This window comes from Hylobates moloch, unplaced genomic scaffold, assembly GCF_009828535.3.
Source record: "Hylobates moloch isolate HMO894 unplaced genomic scaffold, HMol_V3 SCAFFOLD_7, whole genome shotgun sequence".
Classification (NCBI taxonomy): domain Eukaryota; kingdom Metazoa; phylum Chordata; class Mammalia; order Primates; family Hylobatidae; genus Hylobates; species Hylobates moloch.
In genome coordinates this window covers 43,621,945-43,643,414 of record NW_026652282.1, presented here as the reverse complement: position 1 = coordinate 43,643,414, position 21,470 = coordinate 43,621,945, and the positions used below count along the sequence as shown (strand labels likewise).

The 21,470-nt window shown below is 52.6% G+C and overlaps 3 protein-coding genes across 10 annotated transcripts in view; 2 read left to right on the top strand and 1 right to left on the bottom strand.

Moving 5' to 3' along the window:
- The first annotated feature begins 2,731 nt into the window (after positions 1-2,731).
- PIM2 (Pim-2 proto-oncogene, serine/threonine kinase) lies at positions 2,732-8,600 on the top strand. The gene is made up of 6 exons (XM_032756901.2): positions 2,732-2,982; positions 3,111-3,220; positions 3,920-3,970; positions 6,372-6,744; positions 7,192-7,368; positions 7,469-8,600. The coding sequence occupies exons 1-6, from the start codon at positions 2,922-2,924 to the stop codon at positions 7,630-7,632; spliced, it is 936 nt and encodes a 311-aa protein (XP_032612792.1). The 5' UTR covers positions 2,732-2,921; the 3' UTR covers positions 7,633-8,600.
- A 370-nt stretch (positions 8,601-8,970) lies between these two features.
- Positions 8,971-18,593, top strand: SLC35A2 (solute carrier family 35 member A2). Of its 2 annotated transcripts, none has more exons than XM_058441565.1 (5): positions 8,971-10,193; positions 11,740-11,922; positions 15,179-15,330; positions 16,830-17,170; positions 17,210-18,153. In XM_058441565.1, the coding sequence occupies exons 1-4, from the start codon at positions 10,103-10,105 to the stop codon at positions 17,130-17,132; spliced, it is 729 nt and encodes a 242-aa protein (XP_058297548.1). In that variant the 5' UTR covers positions 8,971-10,102; the 3' UTR covers positions 17,133-17,170; positions 17,210-18,153. The 2 variants fall into 2 exon arrangements, with proteins under 2 accessions (XP_058297548.1, XP_032612777.1); XM_032756886.2 differs by lacking the exon at positions 17,210-18,153 and adding an exon at positions 18,301-18,593 and having other exon boundaries at positions 8,972-10,193; positions 16,240-16,976.
- A 30-nt stretch (positions 18,594-18,623) lies between these two features.
- Positions 18,624-21,470, bottom strand: part of PQBP1 (polyglutamine binding protein 1) — a 12,535-nt gene continuing 9,688 nt past the window's right edge. For 6 of the 7 annotated variants that reach the window (XM_032756892.2, XM_032756894.2, XM_032756893.2 and 3 more), the window contains exons 3-7: positions 20,468-20,579; positions 19,726-19,838; positions 19,251-19,535; positions 18,972-19,035; positions 18,624-18,839 (exon numbers count right to left, since the gene is read on the bottom strand). In XM_032756892.2, coding sequence (XP_032612783.1) covers positions 18,683-18,839; positions 18,972-19,035; positions 19,251-19,535; positions 19,726-19,838; positions 20,468-20,579 — 731 coding nt within the window. In that variant the 3' untranslated portion in view covers positions 18,624-18,682. The remainder of the gene's footprint in view (positions 18,840-18,971; positions 19,036-19,250; positions 19,536-19,725; positions 19,839-20,467; positions 20,580-21,470) is intronic. The other variant, XM_032756890.2, reaches the window with a different exon arrangement.

The following is a 21,470-nucleotide window of genomic DNA, read 5'->3' as shown; positions in this document are numbered from 1 at the left end:
GGCCCTCAGGTTTTCTCAAGCAGGTTTTTCACCATGCCATGATAATGGAGATCCTCTGACAGGATGTGTGTCTGGTTCTGCAGTTGAGGGCATGGCTAGCTGAGTGGCTGTCTGTGGAGTGTGTCTGGAACCCAATGGCCAAGCATGTATTTGTTGTAGAGTTGCTTTGAAACCTTCCTGGTGTTTTCTAGCTGTGTGGCCCTGGTCAATTGCTTCTCTGTTTCAAGTGTCTCATCTGTACAAGAGGTGATTAGGCTGGGTGCAGTGACTCAGACCTATAATCCCAGCACTTTGGGAGGCTGAGGTGGGTGAGTCAGCTGAGATCAGGAGTTCGAGACCAGCCTGGCCAACATGGAGAAACCCCATCTCTACTAAAAATACAAAAATTAGCCGTGCATGGTTGTACGTGCCTGTAATCCTAGCTACTTGGGAGGCTGAGGCATGAGAATCGCTTGAACGCGGAAGGTGGAGGTTGTAGTGAGCCGAGATTGTGCCACCACTCTCCAGCCTGGGCGACAGAGCGAGACTCCGTCTTAAAAAAAAAAAAAAAGTGATATCTACTCCCTCATGTTTCTGCTGTGATCATCTAGAGGGAATATGTATGATCAAAGTAATGTACTACTGGGCACAGTGCCTGGCACATTGAGAGAGCACAAATGTTAGTATTACTCTTTTTGTAGAAGTTTCTGCACCATTTGGCCCCTGCCAATCTCTCGCCGCTCTGTCCAGTGTTGTTGGCCTTTGCCTGCAATTTGCCCACCCCTGTCCTGAGCCACCAACCTTCTTTGTCTTTCAAGACAGACAGAGCGTCACCTGCTGAGAAGCCCATTCACATTCTCACTTCTATCTAAAAATCTCCCCAGTAACTGTACTACAGATAAATTTCATGGCACAGGTTTGATGCCTGACTTATCTGTACATCTCTGATACTAACATCCCCACCAAGGCCTGGCAGGCTTATAGCAAACCACCTCCTAATAATGTTGGGTGAACAAAGGAGAGTACATGTATGCTTTTTTGGTGTTGTCTGTGTGTGTGTGTGTGACTGTGGTGAGTCCAAGTCTTCATGTGCAGCTCACAGAGTGTCTCCAGTTGTGTGTGTGATGAAGGGCTTGTTTCCAGGTGTGTCAGATGGTGACTGAGTGTGGGACTCTTATCTCTGACAGTTTGTGTCTAAATCCAAGATGCGTGCATGCCTGCGTGGGTCTGTCTGTGACAGTGCATCTGTGGTTTCTCTCTGATGGGGTGGATGTCCGTTTGTGTTCCTGCAACAGATTCTGGGTAGCTATTTCTGGACAATTTGTTCCATTGATAAACTGCATGTGTCATGGTGTATGTGTGTCTGTGTCTGAACAGGTCTATCCATGTCTGTTTTTGTGACACTGCCACAAAATGTGACTCTATCACATCAGTACATGTCTGCCTTCAGAGCAGTGCATGTGTGTCCCTGGAGCATCTGTGCATCTTCCTGTGACAGACTCTGCGTCTCTCATTTCTGGGACAGTACAAGTCTTGCTGTGACAGTGCATGTCTGATGGTGACAGTGTGTTTGTGACAAGTTCTGCCAGTGTGTTTGATGGGACATTTCTATGTCATCACATGGCAAATGTAGGTCTGCGTTGAGTGCCTTTCTGTAAGTGTGTCTCTGGGTGTCATTCTAGGACATAACTATTTTTCTGACAGTGCCTGCCTGAAAGTGTATGTCAGTCTCTGGCTGCATGTGTATCTAGGTCGTTTCTGTGGATGTGTCTGACAGTATATGTTTGTGTATATCTTGGCATTCATGTGTCTTTGGAGTGCATTTTTCTTCCTGGGGTGTGGCGCCTTTTCTGGGTGTTTTTCACAAATTTGTGTCTGAGAGTTGCCACTTCTCTAGCAGCCTCTATCATGTCTCTCAGTCGTTGCCTCTCTCAACTCCAAATGCAGCCCCATGCCACCACCACTCTGAGCTCACCCCCATCCCCCAAGAACCACCCCCTGCTGTTCTAGATTCTAGACCTGCTGACTGGGCCCAGGGCTCAGGGTTAAAAGCTCCAATAAACACTCACCAGGCAATGCTGCCTTTGACCAATGCACACCCGTGGCGTTGATGGTAGGGGTTCCCCCTCCCTGGCTACCAGCTATTTCCAGGGCCCTGGCCTCAGCTTTCCAGTGAAGGCCGCCAGTCGCCTGGAGGACTCCGGTGAAGGAGTCGGACAAGCACCTTTCGAGACGGGGTCTTTGATAGCCACAGGCGCGAATTGTTAGAAGCCCGGCCTGGCGCTATCTCTGTGCTAATATCCAGGCAGCGGCGGCAAACCAACTTCCCAGGAAAGGATACTGCGCAGTTATTTTTTAAGTGTAAATACACACACACACACACACACACACACACACACACACACACACACACACACACACACACACACACACACACCCCTCCACCACTACCAACAACAACCCCGCGCAACAACCAAAACAAGCGTGGTGCTGCAAAGGGATTCCCAGAACCGGTTTCCTCTTGGTGTGAGCCCCACCTCAAGCCCCCTCATTTACATGCTGGCCCCGCCTCGTCGGAAGAATCGAGCGTGTATTTGCATAAGGGGGCCCTTGAAACGATGAGGGTGGTATGCAAATAAGAACTGGCTCCGATTGGCTGTGGTACAGCAGGTGCCGCGTCCGGATTGATCAAAGCCAGGTGGGCGGGGCTGTCGCCCAGGGTGACTCTCCCGGGAGGCGCGTGCCCAGGCTCAGTAGCACTGGGGCTGGCGCGCGCGGCGAATCTTAACGCTGCGCCGTCTGCGGGCGCTTCCGGGCCACCAGTTTCTCTGCCTTCCACCCTGGCGCCCCCCAGCCCTGGCTCCCCAGCTGCGCTGCCCCGGGCGTCCACGCCCTGCGGGCTTAGCGGGTTCAGTGGGCTCAATCTGCGCAGCGCCACCTCCATGTTGACCAAGCCTCTACAGGGGCCTCCTGCGCCCCCCGTGACCCCCACGCCGCCGCCAGGTGAGTACATCCTCCCCTACTGCAACCAGACGGGGTGGGCTGGAATGATGGGTTGCAGCGCGGGGGGAGGGAGTCGTGGCTGGGCTCAGCACGCCGCCACCCTGACTTCCTCGCCTCCGCCTGCGTAGGAGGCAAGGATCGGGAAGCCTTCGAGGCCGAGTATCGACTCGGCCCCCTCCTGGGTAAGGGGGGCTTTGGCACCGTCTTCGCAGGACACCGCCTCACAGATCGACTCCAGGTATCCGTCACAAGGGTCTTGGGAGGGTCAGGTGCGTGTGGCGGGGGCGGGGGTCCTGGCCTTGGAATGCTGGTTGACCGAGGAGTGAGCCTGCAGAGTGTGTAGAGGACCAGGTGTGTGTGTGTGTGTGTGTGTGTGTGTGTGTGTGTGTGTGTCCGTCTGAGGAGTGAGCCTGCAGTGTGTGTAGAGGGCCAGGTGTGTGTGCGTGCGCGTGTGTGTGTCGGTCTAGGAGGTTATGGCGGGGGCAGGGGGCTTCAGATTCCCGGAGGTCCTCGACCCCAGGGTCCAGGCTGTGTATGTGTGTGAAAGCGGGGACCTAGATGTGAGATTTGTGGGACTTTTGGAGGTAGGTGTCCAGTGTGGAGCCATGCGGACCAGGACCCTGGTACAGAGTTGGGGTGTCGTTGAGCTAAATAGGAAGATTGTGGACCTGGGCTATCAGGAAATCTAGAACTCAGGACTTGGAGTGATGAGTCCTGATGCCTGAGAACGGAGAGCCCAGGGCTAAGGAAGGTGGGAGAGATAAACTTGGAGGGCAAGGGAGACGCCCTGGTATGGGTTCTGTGGGGTGCTGTGGTTGGGGACCAGAAAGACTAGAGTGCTGGTAGATGGAGGAATACTGGAGGTAGGCAGAAGGTCTAGACTGAGAGGGGTCTGGGGATCACCTGCTGGCCTCCTTATCACGGCCCTCTTCTCCAGGTGGCCATCAAAGTGATTCCCCGGAATCGTGTGCTGGGCTGGTCCCCCTTGGTGAGTACCTTCGGAGCCCTTCCTGACCTACCTACTCCATCACTGATGAATTCACCTCCTTGCTTTTTCCAGGGGATGTATGACTCCCTGGGCCCTGTAACAGTGAGAATACTGCCAGCCCATTTATACTCCCTTGGGGTGACATACAGTTCTGATTCACCCCAATTCCCCTAGAGCCCTGGATTCTCCCCTCCAACAAACCTTTCCCATCCTCCCTCCAAACACTGCTGGGGGACTGCCCGCAGGGCATGCTGGTGGGGAACAAGGGGCAGAGGTCACTGGTTGCCATGGTGTTGGTGGCTGCTTCTCTCTTGCCGTTATAACGCTAACGGACATCAGGGCGGGTCTGGGCAAGTTGTAGAGTTGGGAGCGCCCCCTGGCGGGCTCTAGGGGAAACTGCGTCTGCGCAGTCCGTGGGACCCAAAGGGAGAGGGTGCGCCTGCGCAATATCGGAATTTTTGCATCTCGGTGAGAAAACGTCTGCTGCTGTGCAAGTCAGCAGCCTGGCCAGGAGAGGGCTCTACCTCAGCCCAGAAGGTTGCTGCTCAAAGTGTACCTGCGCAGGGCTTGGGGAGGCAGTGGGGGGCGGATTTTGTGGCCAGTAGCGTTTATACTTTTTTTTTTGGAGATACAGTCTCCCTCTGTTGCCCAGGCTGGAGTGAGGTGACGCGATCTCGGCTCACTGCAACCTCCGTCTCCTGGGTTCAAGCGATTCTCCTGCCTCAGCCTCCCAAGTAGCTGGGACTACAGGAGCGCACAACCATGCCCGGCTAATTTTTGTATTTTTAGTAGAGACGGGGTTTCACCATGTTGGCCAGGCGGGTTTTGAACTGCCGACCTCAGGTGATCCGCCTGCCTCAGCCACCCAAAGTGCTGGGATTACAGGCATTAGCCACCACGCCCGGCTGCATTTATGACTTTTTTTTTTTTTCCTTGAGACAGTTTCACTCTGCTGCCTGGGCTGGAGTGCAGTGGCGTGATCTCAGCTCACTGCAGCCTCCACCTCCTGGGTTCAAGCGATTCTCCTGCCTCAGGCTCCTGAGTAGCTGTAATTACAGGCGCCCGCCGCCACGCCCGGCTAATTTTTATATTTTTAGTAGAGACCGTGTTTCACCATGTTGGCCAGGCTGGTCTGGAACTCCTGACCTAGTGATCTGCCCGCCTCGGGCCTCCCAAAGTGCTGGGATTACAGGCGTGAGCCACCGTGCCCGGCCTCTAATTTTGTATTTTTAGTAGAGACGGGGTTTCTCCATGTTGGTCAGGCTGGTCTCGAACTCCCGACCTCAGATGATCTGCCTGTCTTGGCCTCCCAAAGTGCTGGGATTACAGGCGTGAGCCACTGCGCAGGGCCACATTTAGGCTTTTTATTGGCTGGTTCTAGGTGCTTGGTGATGCTGACAAAACACATGATAACACTAAGTCCTTTTGTGCTAAGTCCTTTGCAATAAATCACTCAGCTGTTAAACAAATTAGGTATATTGACCACCTACTATATGACAGACAAAATTCTAGACACGCAGCAAAGTATTACATAAGTATTGAGAGCCCATTTTGTGCTAGGTCCTTTTTTTACTAATTGTTTTCACCTGTTTAACAAATAATTATTCAGCTCTACTCTTTAGCAGCCACTGTTCTAGTGCTTCATATACGTCCGTGAACAAAACAAACTATTACACAATAACAGTGTTTACTGAGTGCTAACTGCTTGTCAGAGCCCATGCTATTAAGTGCTGTCATCTGTTTAACATTTATTGATCACCTACTGTGTAAGGTACTATTCTAATCTGGGATATGTCAGGGAACAAAACAAAACACCACATAATGGTGGTGCTGCTTCTGCTGAAAGCCTTAAGTTAATAACCAGATTTTTCTATTTTTGCTTGTTTGTTTTGAGACAGCTGGAGTGCAGTGGTGGATCTCCACTGCAACCTCTGCCTTCTTGGCTCAAGCGACCCTCCCACCACCTCAGCCTCCCAAGTAGCTGGGACTACAGGTGCATGCCACCAAGCCTGGCTAATTTTTGTGTTTGTGTAGAGATGGAGTCTTGCCATTTTGCCCAGGCTGATCTTGGGCTCAAGCAATCCACCCACATCAGCCTCCCAAAGTGCTGGGATTACAGGGATGAGCCACTGTGCCCGGCTGAACTTCTTTTGTTTATTCAAATGTTTATTGATCTACTCACATGAGAGATTTGTGCAGACTCTTTGCTGGTTTCACCCTCTCAATCGCTGTGTGTTTGTGTCTTTAGGGAAACTGAGGCCCAGGAAGGGAAGTGAGTTGCTCAAGGACACACTGTCAGGAAAAGGGGCCCTGAGTTGAGCTTAGGTAAAAAGCCTCAGAGCTGTTGCCCTGACATCTGTCTTTTTTCTCTCCCTGCTTCCCACCCCACCTGTGTCCCCAGTCAGACTCAGTCACATGCCCACTCGAAGTGGCACTGCTGTGGAAAGTGGGTGCAGGCGGTGGGCACCCTGGCGTGATCCGCCTGCTTGACTGGTTTGAGACACAGGAGGGCTTCATGCTGGTCCTCGAGCGGCCTTTGCCCGCCCAGGATCTCTTTGACTATATCACAGAGAAGGGCCCGCTGGGTGAAGGCCCAAGCCGCTGCTTCTTTGGCCAAGTAGTGGCAGCCATCCAGCACTGCCATTCCCGTGGAGTTGTCCATCGTGACATCAAGGATGAGAACATCCTGATAGACCTACGCCGTGGCTGTGCCAAACTCATTGATTTTGGTTCTGGTGCCCTGCTTCATGATGAACCCTACACTGACTTTGATGGTAAGGCTTCTCTAAATCTCCCCAGAGGGATTGTTTTTACTTGATGGCCTTGTGACCGTTGGCCTCCAGTGGTGGGGTGTCCTGTAATCCTTGACTCATACTGCATTATATAAGATGATCGATTGCTAATACTGGGGATTCTCAGCCTTGCCCTCTGATAAAGTTCATCTTTTAACGGTGTGCTAACCTTATTCTGGGCTCCTATTCTGGTGAGGGGGTCCTGTTACCATCCTGAGTATTCTTTCTCTGGTAAGGGGATCCTGTTACTTCTCAGTGCTTTTATTCTGTTGAAGGGACTCTGGTATTTTAGCTGCTCTTTATCTAGTGAGGGGACTCTGCTTTTATCTTGAGTGCTCTTAATTGTGGTGAGGCCATCTTTCCTGGGGAGTTTGGGGTTGGAGAAGAGCATCATGAGATTGAGTGGTCTAACCCCTGGCTTGTGTGCAGGGACAAGGGTGTACAGCCCCCCGGAGTGGATCTCTCGACACCAGTACCATGCACTCCCGGCCACTGTCTGGTCACTGGGCATCCTCCTCTATGACATGGTGTGTGGGGACATTCCCTTCGAGAGGGACCAGGAGATTCTGGAAGCTGAGCTCCACTTCCCTGCCCATGTCTCCCCAGGTGAGGCCTCACTGACCCCAGCCCAGAAGACTCCATCCCTCTCAGGGACCAGTACCCCCTACTGACTGCTAATCTTCCCTCTCTGCTTCTTGGCCCACAGACTGCTGTGCCCTAATCCGCCGGTGCCTGGCCCCCAAACCTTCTTCCCGACCCTCACTGGAAGAGATCCTGCTGGACCCCTGGATGCAAACACCAGCCGAGGATGCACCCCTCAACCCCTCCAAAGGAGGCCCCGCCCCTTTGGCCTGGTCCTTGCTACCCTAAGCCTGGCCTGGCCCCCGGTGGTCGGAAGAGCCATCCCATGGCCATGTCACAGGGATAGATGGACATTTGTTGACTTGGTTTTACAGGTCATTACCGGTCATTAAAATCCAGTATTACTAAGGTAAGGGATTGAGGATCAGGGGTTAGAAGACATAAACCAAGTCTGCCCAGTTCCCTTCCCAATCCTACAAAGGAGCCTTCCTCCCAGAACCTGTGGTCCCTGATTCTGGAGGGGGAACTTCTTGCTTCTCATTTTGCTAAGGAAGTTTATTTTGGTGAAGTTGTTCCCATTCTGAGCCCCGGGACTCATATTCTGATGATGTGTCACCCCTTCATTGGCACCTCCTACTACCACCACACAAACTTAGTTCATATGCTCTTACTTGGGCAAGGGTGCTTTCCTTCCAATACCCCAGTAGCTTTTATTTTAGTAAAGGGACCCTTTCCCCTAGCCTAGGGTCCCATATTGGGTCAAGCTGCTTACCTGCCTCAGCCCAGGATTCGTTATTCTGGAGGAGGTAATGCCCTGTTGTTACCCCAAGGCTGCTTTTTTTTTTTTTTTTTTTTTTTTGGTGAGGGGACCCTACTCTGTTATCCCAAGTGCTCTTATTCTGGTGAGAAGAACCTTACTTCCATAATTTGTGAAGGAATGGAAGATGGACACCACCGGACACCACCAGACACTAGGATGGGATGGATGGTTTTTTGGGGGATGGGCTAGGGGAAATAAGGCTTGCTGTTTGTTCTCCTGGGGCGCCCCCTCCAACTTTTGCAGATTCTTGCAACCTCCTCCTGAGCCGGGATTGTCCAATTGCTAAAATGTAAATAATCACGTATTGTGGGGAGGGGAGTTCCAAGTGTGCCCTCCTCTCTTCTCCTGCCTGGATTATTTAAAAAGCCATGTGTGGAAACCCACTATTTAATAAAAGTAATAGAATCAGAAGCGGCTGGCCATTTGTAGGTGTGAGGCTTTTATGGAGCATCTACTGTGCACTGAGACAGACTGTCCCTCTGCTTTGTCCTCAGGAAGCCACAGTCTTATGTTGCCATCCTAAAGAGCTTTAAGGATTCTTGAAGCTGCACCACACACACACACACACAAAATCTTGATTCCCCCTGCCCCCTGATCTTACACAGTGCCCAGTATGTGCAGAAGGGTTCTCTGTTGGAGATACTGTGCATATTGAAGGTGTTTAGGGCACATCCCCAATCAAGATGGCCATCTCAGAAGCAGAAAAACTACCTACCCTGGCACCCCGGGGTAATGAAGAAGCCCTTTTCCCTGTTGGAGAGGAAAAGCCCTATCAGGGTACTGGCGAGGGCGGGGCTGGGGTTGGGCGCTGACTGGAATCTGTCCAGGGTGTAGTCACCTGTTTTGCTCTTAATCTTTAGCCTCTCCCCTATCTTTACCCTTACATACCCATCCCTCTAATTTCTCCAACACTTGACTTAACCTGGCCTGCCCTATTCCATGTTGGTTTCACTTGTTCCGACCTCAGCTGTCCCCTCTCTTGGCCTGCTTGTCTCGGTTCAGTGCAACCTCCGCCTTCCGGGTTCCAGTGGTTCTCCTGCCTCAGCCTCCAGAGTAGCAGGGTGCAGGTGCATACCACTACGCCCGGGTAATTTTTTTTTAATTTGAGATGCCCAGGCTGGAACTCCTGAGCTCAGGTGATCCGCCCGGCTCAGCCTCCCAAAGTGCTGGGATTACAGGCGTGAGCCACCGCCTCTGGCCCGGACTCTTGCCCTGCTTCCAAGTGCTAGCTAACCTGTGAGCGTTTCGCCTGTCCCCTTTATTTGCCATCCTCAGTGGTGACTCACTTGTCTTCTTTTCTGTGCGTCAACTTTCCTTTGCATTTTCACTTGCTTATCCTCACCTGCTCTGCTTTTATCTACTAGCTTACATTCCTGACTCGCACCTGATGCCGGTACGCCCTCACCCGACCCCACCAGGTCAAAGTTTCTTCGTCCCCAGATTCCCGTGTGCTCTCCAGCGGGCGGGGCCTCGCTGGAAGACGGGAAAGCGGAACTTCAGTCCAACCGTGAAGCACCTGTTAGTTTCTGATACGGAAAGGGCGGTGCCTTATGGAGAAGCTGCCAATAAAGAGCCGAGATGAAAGGGGTGGGTGAACCAATGAGACTAGGAGACAGGATCAGGGGGTGATCTGGAAAGCGCGATCAGTGAAGTGGACGAACGGCAGGACAAGGCCGGTCTAGTGACAGGAATGGGCCGATGAAGCTCTGTAGGGACGATGGGTAGGCCGATCGGGCCGTGTCCTCGGCGTCCCGATCCGACGGAATTTGGAAATCCCGGGGCTACTCATACATTGAGCTTCTAGGAGCGGAGGAGAAAAGCCATCACCCCGACGATCCCGGCTCTGGCACCACCTTTACTTAGGTGGCCCGGCAGCGGAAGTGACGAACACGGAAGTGGTTTTCTGTTGCCGAGGGGACGGGCCAGGCAGATGCCAACATGGCAGCGGTTGGGGCTGGTGGTTCTACCGCGGCGCCCGGGCCAGGGGCGGTTTCCGCGGGTGTATTGGAGTCGGGGACCGCGAGTGCGGGTGAGACAGTCTGTGCCCGAGCGGTCGCATGGGAGGCGGAGGTCGGGATCGCTGGGAGTCGGGAATGTTCCTCACTAAAGTGAGAGGGAGCATCCCGTATGGACCGACGTGTGTGTGTGTCTGTGTGTGCACATTGTCTGTGTGTTGGGGGCGGGGAAGAGAACATTCTGAGTGATTGTGGGATCCTTCCGCATATGGAGAGTAGAGACCATTGTGAGTGTGGTGGGTAATTCTTTTTGGGAAGGCTAAGGCCACCGAAACCATTCTGAATATGTGGAGTCCTTCCGTGTGGAAGAGACCATTCTGCGGGTGTGGGAGTTCCTCACTGAAGAAGGGGGAAACTATTCTGAGGGTGGTGGTTCCTTCCTTATAAAGGGACAGAGACTATTGTGAGTTAGGGTGGGGCGAGTCCTTCTTTATGTGACTAGAGAGGGTCCATTTTGAGAATGGGGGTGTCCTTATGTGCGGAGGAGACCGTTCTGGGGGCTCCCCTCCTAATGGAGGTAGAGTTCATTGTGCATTCAGGTGGGAGGGCTCATCGTTATATGGTGGAGAAAGAACGTTCTGAGAGTGCCGGGTCCTTCCTTATAGCAGAGAGAGCTCATTGTGAGTGTGGGTAGAGCAAGGAAAAATTCATTAGCTAGAGGGTTGGTGTGTGGTGGTGGGAGGGCAGACCATGTGGAGTGCAGGGAAATATTTCCTCATGTGGTTGAGGGAGCCAGACCTTTCTTGGTGGGATAACCATTCCTGATACAGGATTCAGTCCCTGGGAGCATGTAGGAATCATTGCTTGTATTTAGTAGACTACTCTGGTTCGAGAGGAACCAGTTGTCACAGGAGTGAGGGGTTGGAGAGACCATTCTGGGTATGAGGAGGATCATTCCATGTGGGATGTAGGCCATTCTCAGTGTGAGGGAATCGAATCATTTCTTAGATGGGAGAAAGACTGTTCTTAGGGGTGAACATACCTCATATAGTGGCCTCATTCCCTGCATTGATGTATTATTCTTTACATGAGACAGTCCCTTGTTAAACAGGAGCATCATTTCATATAAATTCTCAGTTTGCTCATCCATAAATGGGAATCCTCGCAGTTCTTTTGGAGATGACAGTGATATATGAGTCTATTGAGGTAATCCATAGAAATTCCTTAACCCAGTGATAGCCATACAGTAAACACTCAATAAATGTGGAGAATGTAGTTGTCGGTATTCTGTCGGGGGAAGAGTTGCTTCTCACTTAGGAGGAAGCCGAGGCGCGTGGCCAGGGCTTGCCTCAGCCATTACCTGACACCTAGGTAAGGATTCCAGGTATGGACTGGACAGGGTGGGGCCCATTTCTGCCTTCTGGCTCTTCCTGCTCGTGGTGAGGCAGTAAGCCGGTAGGAGTCAGACCCTCATTGGGTGAGGGCAGGCAGGCTGAGGGAGCAAGTAGCCGTGGCTAGGAGGGTCCTGGGTGAGAAAGGAAAGGGGGTGGGTGGTGGTGTGGCTGTGCCCCAGCGGCTTCTGACCCCGTCCTTCCCCCTTGCCCCTTCCGTTCCCCACAGCTCACAGGCGCCTGAAGTACATATCCCTAGCTGTGCTGGTGGTCCAGAATGCCTCCCTCATCCTCAGCATCCGCTACGCCCGCACGTTGCCAGGGGACCGCTTCTTTGCCACCACTGCTGTGGTCATGGCGGAAGTGCTCAAAGGTCTCACCTGCCTGCTGCTGCTCTTCGCACAGAAGAGGGGTACGAGCCAGGGACGGGGCTGCACTGGGGTCGGTGGGTGAGACGCCACATGTATGTGTGTGTGTTCACACAGACGGTTTGCTTCAGGAGTGTCTCCAAATCTCAACCTGCCTGGGGCGCCACTCCAGCTATGCGTAGCGGCATCTTACACTTTTCTAGCCCTAACAGCCGGGGAGCCGGCCTGTGTGGGCTGTAGGAGTGAGATTGTCTATGCTTATAAAGTAGCAGGGGTCTCTCACATGTGATTTAGCTTCATATTATGGAGAATTCCGAATACATGCAAAATCAGAGAGAATAATCAAATAGTAAAATATCTGTGTACCCATCCTCCAGAGTCAGCAATTAGCAACTCATGGCCGCTTTAAACAACATCAGTGATTGTTCACTCACTGCCAATCTCTATGTCTACCTACGTCCTTATCCCCTTACTATTTTTAAGTAAATCCCACACGAAGTAATATTGTATGGAAGTAAATTTCCCTGAATTATCTTGAATAAATGTAGCTGGGATTACAGGCACATGCCACCACGCCCAGCTAATTTTTTTGTATTTTTAGTGGAGACAGCATTTCACCATGTTAGCCAGGATGGTCTCGAACTCCTGACCTTGTGATCCACCCACCTCAGCCTCCCAAAGTGCTGGGATTACAGGCGTGAGCCACCACGCTGGCCTTCTTTGGTATCTTCTAAATCTGTTAATCTCTAGGGGTTTTTTGGTCTTTGCAATTAATTTGTTGGAGAAAACAGGTCATTTGTCTTGTAGACTTTGGGTAGTCTGGATTTTGCTGACTGCCTCCCTGAGGCAAATATTCTCAAAAATTTAACAAATATTCTGTCTTCTACATATCTTGTAAATTGGGAGTTGGGTTTATCTACTAATTTCAACATCTCCCTGAAGGCCTTCTACTTTGAAGTGTTGCCCAATTGTTTCTCTAAAAAGGTCTTGCATAAGTAAAGGGATGGAGATAAATTATGCACCTTTGCCCTTTGTTTACATTGAAGAGAACATTCTCACCCACTTGTTAACTCCAGGTTAACAAGAGACCTGCTCTTACCTTTGTTAACTCTGTGAACAGTGTAGATGTGAACACTGCCTCAGGCCGTGGGGGTAGATAGGTTAGCAATGCAGAGGAGCAGCTTGTCCTCATTGCTGATGGAAGATGGAAATAACAGATAGCCACAGACTTAATCACAGGCCTTCATCTCTTAGCCACAATTTCAGCACCCCTCCCTCCCCCGCCCGGAATTTTTTTCCCCTGAATTCAAGTTTGGAGACCAGGAGTGGACAGGGTTTGGTGAATGAACATCAGTAGGAGTTCCTGGGACAACCTTGTTCAGTGTTCGAAGAAGTTTTGCCTGTGGAGTGACACCCAGCTGTGACTTAAAAGATGAACTGCTGGCTGGGCGTGGTTGCTCACGTCTGTAATCCCAGCACTTTGGGAGGCCGAGAGGCAGGTGGATCACGAGGTCAGGAGTTAGAGACCAGCCTGGCCAAGATGGTGAAACCCCGTCTCTACTAAAAATACAAAAATTATCCAGGCGTGGTGGCGGATGCCTGTAATCCCAGCTACTTGGGAGGCTGAGGCAGGAGAATTGCTTGAACCCGGGAGGCAGAGGTTGCAGTGAGCCAAGATCACGCCACTGCACTCCAGCCTGGGCGACAGAGCAAGACTCCTCACCCACCCACCCACCCTGCCCCGCCAAAAAAAAAAAGATGAACTGCCAAAAAGTGGGGCGAGCTTTGCAAAGGCCTTGTTACATAGGAAATGATTCTCATGTTTTTTGTTTGTTTTGAAACGGAGTTTTGCCCTTGTTGCCTAAGCTGGAGTGCAATGGCACGATCTTGGCTCACTGCAACCTCCGCCTCCCGGGTTCAAAAGATTCTCCTGCCTCAGCCTCCTGAGTAGCTGGGATTATAGGCTAATTTTTGTATTTTTGCTAGAGACAGGGTTTCATCACATTGGCCAGTCTGGTCTTGAACTCCTGACCTCAGGTGATCCACCCGCCTTAACCTCCCAAAGTGTTGGGATTACAGGCGTGAGCCACTGCGCCCAGCCCGATTATCATGTTTTCACTGGAGCAGGTCCCAAGCGGACTTCTGCTTAATGGTCAAGCCTGCATTCATCCATGTGGCAGACGCAACTCTGTCTAGGGCTGACAGAAAGATGCAACAAGGGGGAGATGGCCCCTGCCCTCGGATGGCACATGGGTCAGTGAAGAGCTAGGATAAGTCTAAAAGTCGAGACTATGCCTGGTGTGGTGGCTCACATCTGTAATCCCAGAACTTTGGGAGGCCGAGGTAGGCGGATCACGAGGTCAGGAGATCGAGACCATCGTGGCTAACACGGTGAAGCCCCGTCTCTACTAAAGATACAAAAAATTATCTGGGAGTGGTGGCATGCACCTGTATTCCCAGCTACTTGGGAGGCTGAGGCAGGAGAATCGCTTGAACCTGGGAGGTGGAGGTTGCAGTGAGCCGAGATGGTGCCACTGTGCCAAAAAAAAAAAAAAAAGTCTAGACTAAACTTCTCTTCTGTGTGGGAGACAGCCCTCCACCCGAGCTCCTAGGGCTTCTATTTCATAAGCTCCAAGTTAATGATGGTTATTTCTTTTTTTTTTTTTTTTTTTTTTGAGATGGAGTCTCACTCTGTTGCCCAGGCTGGAGTGCAATGGCATGGTCTTAGCTCACTGCAACCTCCGCCTCCCAGGTTCAAGCAATTCTCCTGCCTCAGCCTCCTAAGTAGCTGGGATTACAGTCGCGTGCCACCACACCTGGCTAATTTTTGTATTTTTAGTAGCGATGGGGTTTCAGTGTTGTTGGCCCAGCTGGTCTTGAACTCCTGACCTCGTGAGCCACCCGCCTTGGCCTCCCAAAGTGCTGGGATTACAGGCGTGAGCCACGGCGCCTGGCCTAATGATGGTTATTTCATTGTACACAAATGTATTTAGTATTGAGTGCTTGCCCTGAATGGGGCTCTCTGCCAGGGAGGTAGGCTCTAACATGAGTGACATGCTCTGTGATTAGCAGACACGGATGGCTGATTCTTTTGCTGCCATTAAACTGAGTCTCAGAAAAGCTTGCTGGAAACATGGTTGTACTCTAGGGAAAACTGAGATCACATACTTCATTCCAGCCCCCAGGGATTGGACAGCAGGGTGGATGGGGGAGTCACGGGAGCAAGGCCTGTTCCCAGCCTTCAGGGGTTCCCCATGTATGGCTGTCAGTGCTAAGAAGGGCTCTCCTCCTCCCACCTAGGTAACGTGAAGCACCTGGTTCTCTTCCTCCATGAGGCCGTCCTGGTGCAGTATGTGGACACACTCAAGCTCGCAGTGCCCTCTCTCATCTACACCTTGCAGAATAACCTCCAGTATGTTGCCATCTCTAACCTACCAGCTGCCACTTTCCAGGTGAGCCCCAAGCCCAGCATGGCCCCAGAGGAACTAACTAGGTTGGGGACTGGAGTATGGGAATACCGTGGTGGGGGGTTGTTGCAGAGGACAGGGGCTATGTCACCTTCAGAATGTCCTTGGAACTCCTTCAACCTCCCTTTTCTCGTCTATGAAAATTGGGGGTGGAAATAGTAATGCCTGTTCACTGAGATGCTAGGATACTTAAAAGAAATAATACCCGTGAAGAGCCCTTGATTGGCGACAGATAAGCTTTAGGCTATTTGTGGGCAGTTTTGTGAAATGGTTAAAGAGCCTGGATTCTGGGGCCAGGCTGTCTGGGTTCAAATCTCAGCTCTGCTACTTTCCAGCTGTGTGATTTTGGGGCACGTCACCTAACCTCTCTGTGCCTTAGTTTTCCCACCTTTAAATTGGGGCTTACAGTGGTGCTCACTTCAGAATGGTGTTGTGAGAATTAAATGAATGAATTCATGTGCAGTGCCTAGAACCACACTGATACATTGTAAGCACTATGTAAGTATTTGCTGACATTGTTGTGGCTATTGATTCATTTGTATCAAGTCCCTCATCACAAAGATACTTCCATACCTCAGCCATCTTTTATAGAGGATGATGCCAGGGCTCAGACAGGGCAAGTGCTTTGTCCCCAGTCACACAGCCAGGAAATGGGATTGGGATGTGGATTTCTTGGCACAGCCATCCTTTTGTGTACTTGCTGGGAGAGACCTCAGAACTGTTTCGCTGCAGCTCAGCCAATGGCCAGTGGCTGGCTCCTTTTGCTGTTTTTGTTGTCATACCCCCCACCCTGTCCCTCTGTTGTGCCTGGGGGCCCACAGTGGGTGCTGCCCCCCATGTGCACCTGTTGGAGGCCAGGGTCAGCCCTCAGTGCCTTCCACGTGCCACTCGCAGGTGACATACCAGCTGAAGATCCTGACCACAGCGCTGTTCTCCGTGCTCATGCTGAATCGCAGCCTTTCCCGGCTGCAGTGGGCCTCCCTGCTGCTCCTCTTCACTGGCGTCGCCATTGTCCAGGCACAGCAAGCCGGTGGGGGAGGCCCACGGCCACTGGATCAGAACCCTGGGGCAGGCCTGGCAGCCGTCGTGGCCTCCTGTCTCTCCTCCGGCTTCGCAGGTGTCTACTTTGAGAAGATCCTCAAAGGCAGCTCAGGCTCCGTGTGGCTGCGCAACCTGCAACTGGGCCTCTTCGGCACAGCACTGGGCCTGGTGGGGCTCTGGTGGGCTGAGGGTACCGCCGTGGCCACCCGCGGTTTCTTTTTTGGGTACACGCCTGCTGTCTGGGGCGTGGTGCTCAACCAGGCCTTCGGCGGGCTACTGGTGGCTGTGGTTGTCAAGTACGCTGACAATATCCTCAAGGGCTTTGCCACTTCCCTGTCCATTGTGCTGTCCACTGTTGCCTCCATTCGCCTCTTTGGCTTCCACGTGGACCCATTATTTGCCCTTGGCGCTGGACTCGTCATTGGTGCTGTCTACCTCTACAGCCTTCCCCGAGGTGCAGCCAAAGCCATAGCCTCTGCCTCTGCCTCCGCCTCCGGGCCCTGCGTTCACCAGCAGCCTCCCGGGCAGCCACCGCCACCGCAGCTGTCTTCCCACCGTGGAGACCTCATCACGGAGCCCTTTCTGCCAAAGTCAGTGCTGGTGAAGTGAGGGCTGGCAGCAATGGGGGGACACAAGGGAGGGGGACTGGGGTGGAGGGTGTTGGGCATCTGCAGGACCCAAGTCGCCGCCCTCCGGGGCCTGGCTCCTCTGGGTTTGGGAGATGGTCTTTTCTCCCAGGTCACTGAGACTTCCGGAGGGGTGTGGGACTAGAGCTCGCTGTCACGTGAACCCTTCCTGGTAGGCTGACCCCATTCCCCTGGAGGGGAACCCTTCCTGGTAGGCTGACCCCATTCCCCTGGAGGGGGTTTTAGAGCTGCCACCTCCGCTCCCTCTAACCTCTTTGGAGGCAGGGTTGGGGGTACTGTCATTCAAGGCCTTTTTTTTTGTCTGTCCCCTCCCCGACCCTGTGCCCTCTTCCGGAGGTGTCTCGTCTGGGAGAGTCCCTCCCAGCAGTCCCTCCACCTCCATAAGGACACACTGGACAAAACTCCCACAGCTCTTCAGGAATGACTGATGCCTACCTGTGGGGTTCATTTGCCCATAGTTTGAGGCCTTCTCTCCTCCCTTACCACTGCTCTGGATCATGTTACCAGTTCCGTCTTTTGTGTGGCCTTGGGCCAGCTTCCTTGACACCTTGAAGATGGGCTTCTTGTGAGTCCCCAGGGAGAAAGGGACAAGAGCTAAGATTTTTGCATCAGCCCTTCTGGCAGAAGGTGTGGTAGGGGCCATTTGTTTTTTTTAGTTGACTTGGAATTTGTGGTGTAATCATATTATTATTGATCCAGGGTGTGGGAAAAATGGAGGTCCTTGAAGTGGCTGAATCTCATTGTATTTAAAACACTGTCAGTTGCCAGATGTAGGGTTATTTTTGGAGACGTCTAGGAGAGGAAAAATAAAGCTGCCAATCATACTCTTGATATCCGTCTGGCTGTGTGAAGCACCCCTACCTCATGGGGGTGTCTTGGGATTGATGAACTGTGGAACCTGCCTCCTGCGCTCCCCAAAGCTTATTAACCCCTTAACTGTATCGGGGCGGGGTGTGTGTGTGCATGGAAGATGCCTGGGCTGTCTTTGCTATATGTAAATAGAGCCATTGGATCTTTACTTTTTATTAATTTGTTCTGATTTTTTGGTTTGTTTTTTAAGGAACTGTAATGAACAAATGTCAGGATATCCAATGCCAAATAAAGATGTTGTATTTATTTAGTCCACGTGTAGCTTTCTGACCAGGGGGGCACCATTACTAACCCCAGGACTACCAGCCTCACCACTGCCGCCCTCACTTGCTCAGGAAACCCGCCTGCCGGCGTAGCCCAGCTTTGTGTTTTTCTTTCCTCCCCATTCCCACCACAGGTTGCTCACCAAGGTGAAGGGTTCCTAGCCGCTGGGATTGAAGACATTGGCCTGGCCTCGTTCTCTCTTCTTGCCCTGGCCCAGCTGGGACCAAACTCTGATCAGTATTAGGGGTAGGGTGAGGTAGACACTGGACTCCCTGTCCCCACCATCCCCGCCCCACACAGGGCCGACATGACTAAGCCCTCTCATGACCCACCTCAGCTCAGCCCCCCCCAGCCCCTGCCAGCTCCACACTATCTCTTAGCTGAGTTTTTGCAAATAAAATGTGTTGTGCATCTTGCCGACTTGGGTTGGGCAGCCTCGAAGGAAGCACTCAGGCATGGTGGGCAGGATCACCAGAAAGCTTTTATTTTCACCCAGGGCCAGGGAGGCCGAAGCTTCAATCCTGCTGCTTGGTTCGGGAGGCCTCTGCATTGGCCCGGAGCACAGCCCCTGGGGATGGATACGGCCGCTGCTGGAAGAGGGGCCCAGCTGCTGTGGTGTCAGCGCCAGTCTTAGCCTCATTCCGCTTGGGGAGTCCTGTTGACCACGTGCCCCTGCCGGTGAAAGAGTCAGGGGATGGGGATGGGTGATGTGGCGGACACGGCCCACCTGGTCCCAATGAGGAATGGAGGAAGGAGGCCGGAGGATGGTGTCCACGTACTGAGTCAAGAGGGGTGGTCACTTACCGGGGGGCGTCTGAGTATGAGCTAGGGTCCATGGGGTCTAACTCTTCATCCTTTCGGCTTACTGCTGTGGAAGTGGCAGGGCAAAGTCTTCAATAGAGGCACCAGGAGCCCCTGATCACTGAGCCCCACCCCACAAGAAGAAATGAAGCCCCTGGCTGCCATGTACCACAGCACCCTCCTCTAGGCCCCAGGTCCAGGCATCTTTTTGAGGGCAGGCTTCCTCACACAGTGCGCCCTGCACCTTGCTGGTCTCACCGAGCCCCATTCTGCCCAGCTTACCCTTCTTGCTCTTGGGGTAGGGAGCCAGCTCCTCCCGGCGATGGTGGCGCCGTTCTTTGCCCTCTTCCCGGTCTGCCTTGTCATACCCGCGGTCCCGATCCCGTTCCCTGTCTCGCTCTCTCTCTCTGTCTACCTTGTCATAGCCACGCTCTCGATCCCTGTCAGACTTGTCGTGGCCCCGGTCTGACTTGTCGTGGCCCCTGTCTGGTTTCTCATGGCTGCGGTCCGACTTGTCATGGCCCCTGTCCGACTTGTCATGGCTCCGGTCCAATTTTTCTTCAGCATCTGAGGACACAAGTCTTGAAGTGACCTCTTGCCACCCCAGGACCCAGCAGCCTCTGCCTTCAACAACCTCCCTTGCCTGAGGCTGGGCCCGCCTGGTCTCACCTGCCCCTCTGATCCACTATCATTCTACATGGCCTCTCTGTGAGAACTGCTAAGATCACTCACGGCACCCTTGTACCTGCCAACTCACCTGCATTACTGCTTCTGAGCTTCTTGGCCGATTTGGTAACCACAGAGTTGGGGTCATGTGGGGAGAGCCAGGATACGAGGTCTGTGTCCGCATTCCAGTAGTAAGGAAGCCCGCTGTGGGGCCGCAGGAAAGAAGTGTCAGCACAGATGTCCTTGCCTTGGATCCTCAACTCTTGTCTCCCCAGTCTCTGCCTATACCTGCCCCATGTCAGGACCCCACAGGCAGGATCCCCAGAATCTCTTCTCCTGAAGAGAAAACACTGTCGGCTGGGCGTGGTGGCTCATGCCTGTAATCCCAGCACTTTGGGAGGCCGAGGCAGGCGGATCACCTGAGGTCAGGAGTTTGGGACCAGCCTGACCAATATGATGAAACCCCATCTCTACAAAAAATACAAAAATTAGCCGGGTGTGGTGGTGTGCACCTGTAATCCCAGTTACTTGGGAGGCTGAGACAGGAGAATCGCTTGAACCCGGGAGGCGAAGGTTGCAGTGAGCTGAGATCACACCATTGCACTCCAGCCTGGGCAACGAGAGTGAAACTCCGTCTCAAAAAAGAGAGAAAAGACAGTCTTCCAACCCCGGAGGAGCCAGGCCCCAGCAGGCAGCAACTTGAGTCTTGCAGATACCTAACGCCAATGCCCTCCACCCAAGGCTCCCTCCCTTGTGTCCACCTAAACCTCACAACCAAGGTCAGCACAGGAAGGGTGAAGTCAGAAGTTAGCCCCCCCCTCACCCAGGCTCACCAGGAAGGGTCGAACACCTTGTACCAGCTTGGTGGTAGGCCCTCCAACCTGGTGGCCTCGTAGTCCACAGGATCATCGTCATAGTCCTCGGCAATGATCTCTTCCTCTGGTTCTGGTAGAACAAGGTGGGGATGAGGAGAGCAGATAAGGACCAGGGGACCTCATCCTACATGTAGAGCCTAGAGACACACACTCACATTCACACAAGCCACACGTAAAAGACACGTGTGTGTGTGTGCCAGGAAGCATATGAAGTATCTTTCACATTCCAAATCCCACTCTCTGTATTAGGAGGTTTACAAAAAAAGGTTACCTAAATCTGTTTCTGGGTTCAGATGATGAGTTCTACTGTTAGCCAAAGCTATCTGGTTTCAGAGTTGATAGGGATTCATCAAAAAATTTACTCATCTTGGCCAGGTGTGGTGGCTCACGCCTGTAATCCCAGCACTTTAGGAGGCCAAGGTGGGTAGATCACGAGGTCAGGAGTTCAAGACCAGCCTGGCCAAGATAGTGAAACCCCGTCTCTGAGACTAACCTGGTCAACATAGTGAGACCCCTGTCTCTACAAAAAAGTACAAAAAAACAAAATTAGCTGGGCACAGTGGCACACGTCTGTAGTCCCAACTACTCAGGAGGCTGAGGCAGGAGGCTCATTTGAGCCCAGGACTTTGAGCTTGCAGTAAGCTATTATCGTGCCACTGCACTCCAGCCTGGGCAACAGAGTGAGACCCTGTCTCTAAACAAATAATAAATAATATATATACCATAGGCACAGGTCACTCAATAGGCTTAAAAGAAAATCCAGCCTGGCCAACATGGTGAAACCCCATCTCTACTAAAAATACAAAAATTAGCCAGGCACAGTAGAGCACGCCTGTGGTCCCAGCTACTCGGGAGGCTGAGGCAGGAGAATCGCTTGAACCCGGGAGGCAGAGGTTGCAGTGGGCCAAGATCGCGCCACTGCACTCCAGCCTAGGTGACAGGGCGAGACTCTGTCTCAAAA

Bases quoted from the DNA above. Each gene is read 5' to 3' on its own strand.
- SLC35A2 (XM_032756886.2), top strand. From the start codon at position 10,103: ATGGCAGCGGTTGGGGCTGGTGGTTCTACCGCGGCGCCCGGGCCAGGG. The intron at 10,194-11,739 runs GTGAGACAGTCT...CGTTCCCCACAG, and splicing joins GTCGGGGACCGCGAGTGCGG to CTCACAGGCGCCTGAAGTAC. The intron at 16,977-18,300 runs GTCAGTGCTGGT...TTCCCACCACAG, and splicing joins ACGGAGCCCTTTCTGCCAAA to GTTGCTCACCAAGGTGAAGG.
- PIM2 (XM_032756901.2), top strand. From the start codon at position 2,922: ATGTTGACCAAGCCTCTACAGGGGCCTCCTGCGCCCCCCGTGACCCCC. The intron at 3,221-3,919 runs GTATCCGTCACA...CCTCTTCTCCAG, and splicing joins GCCTCACAGATCGACTCCAG to GTGGCCATCAAAGTGATTCC. The intron at 3,971-6,371 runs GTGAGTACCTTC...CTGTGTCCCCAG, and splicing joins TGCTGGGCTGGTCCCCCTTG to TCAGACTCAGTCACATGCCC.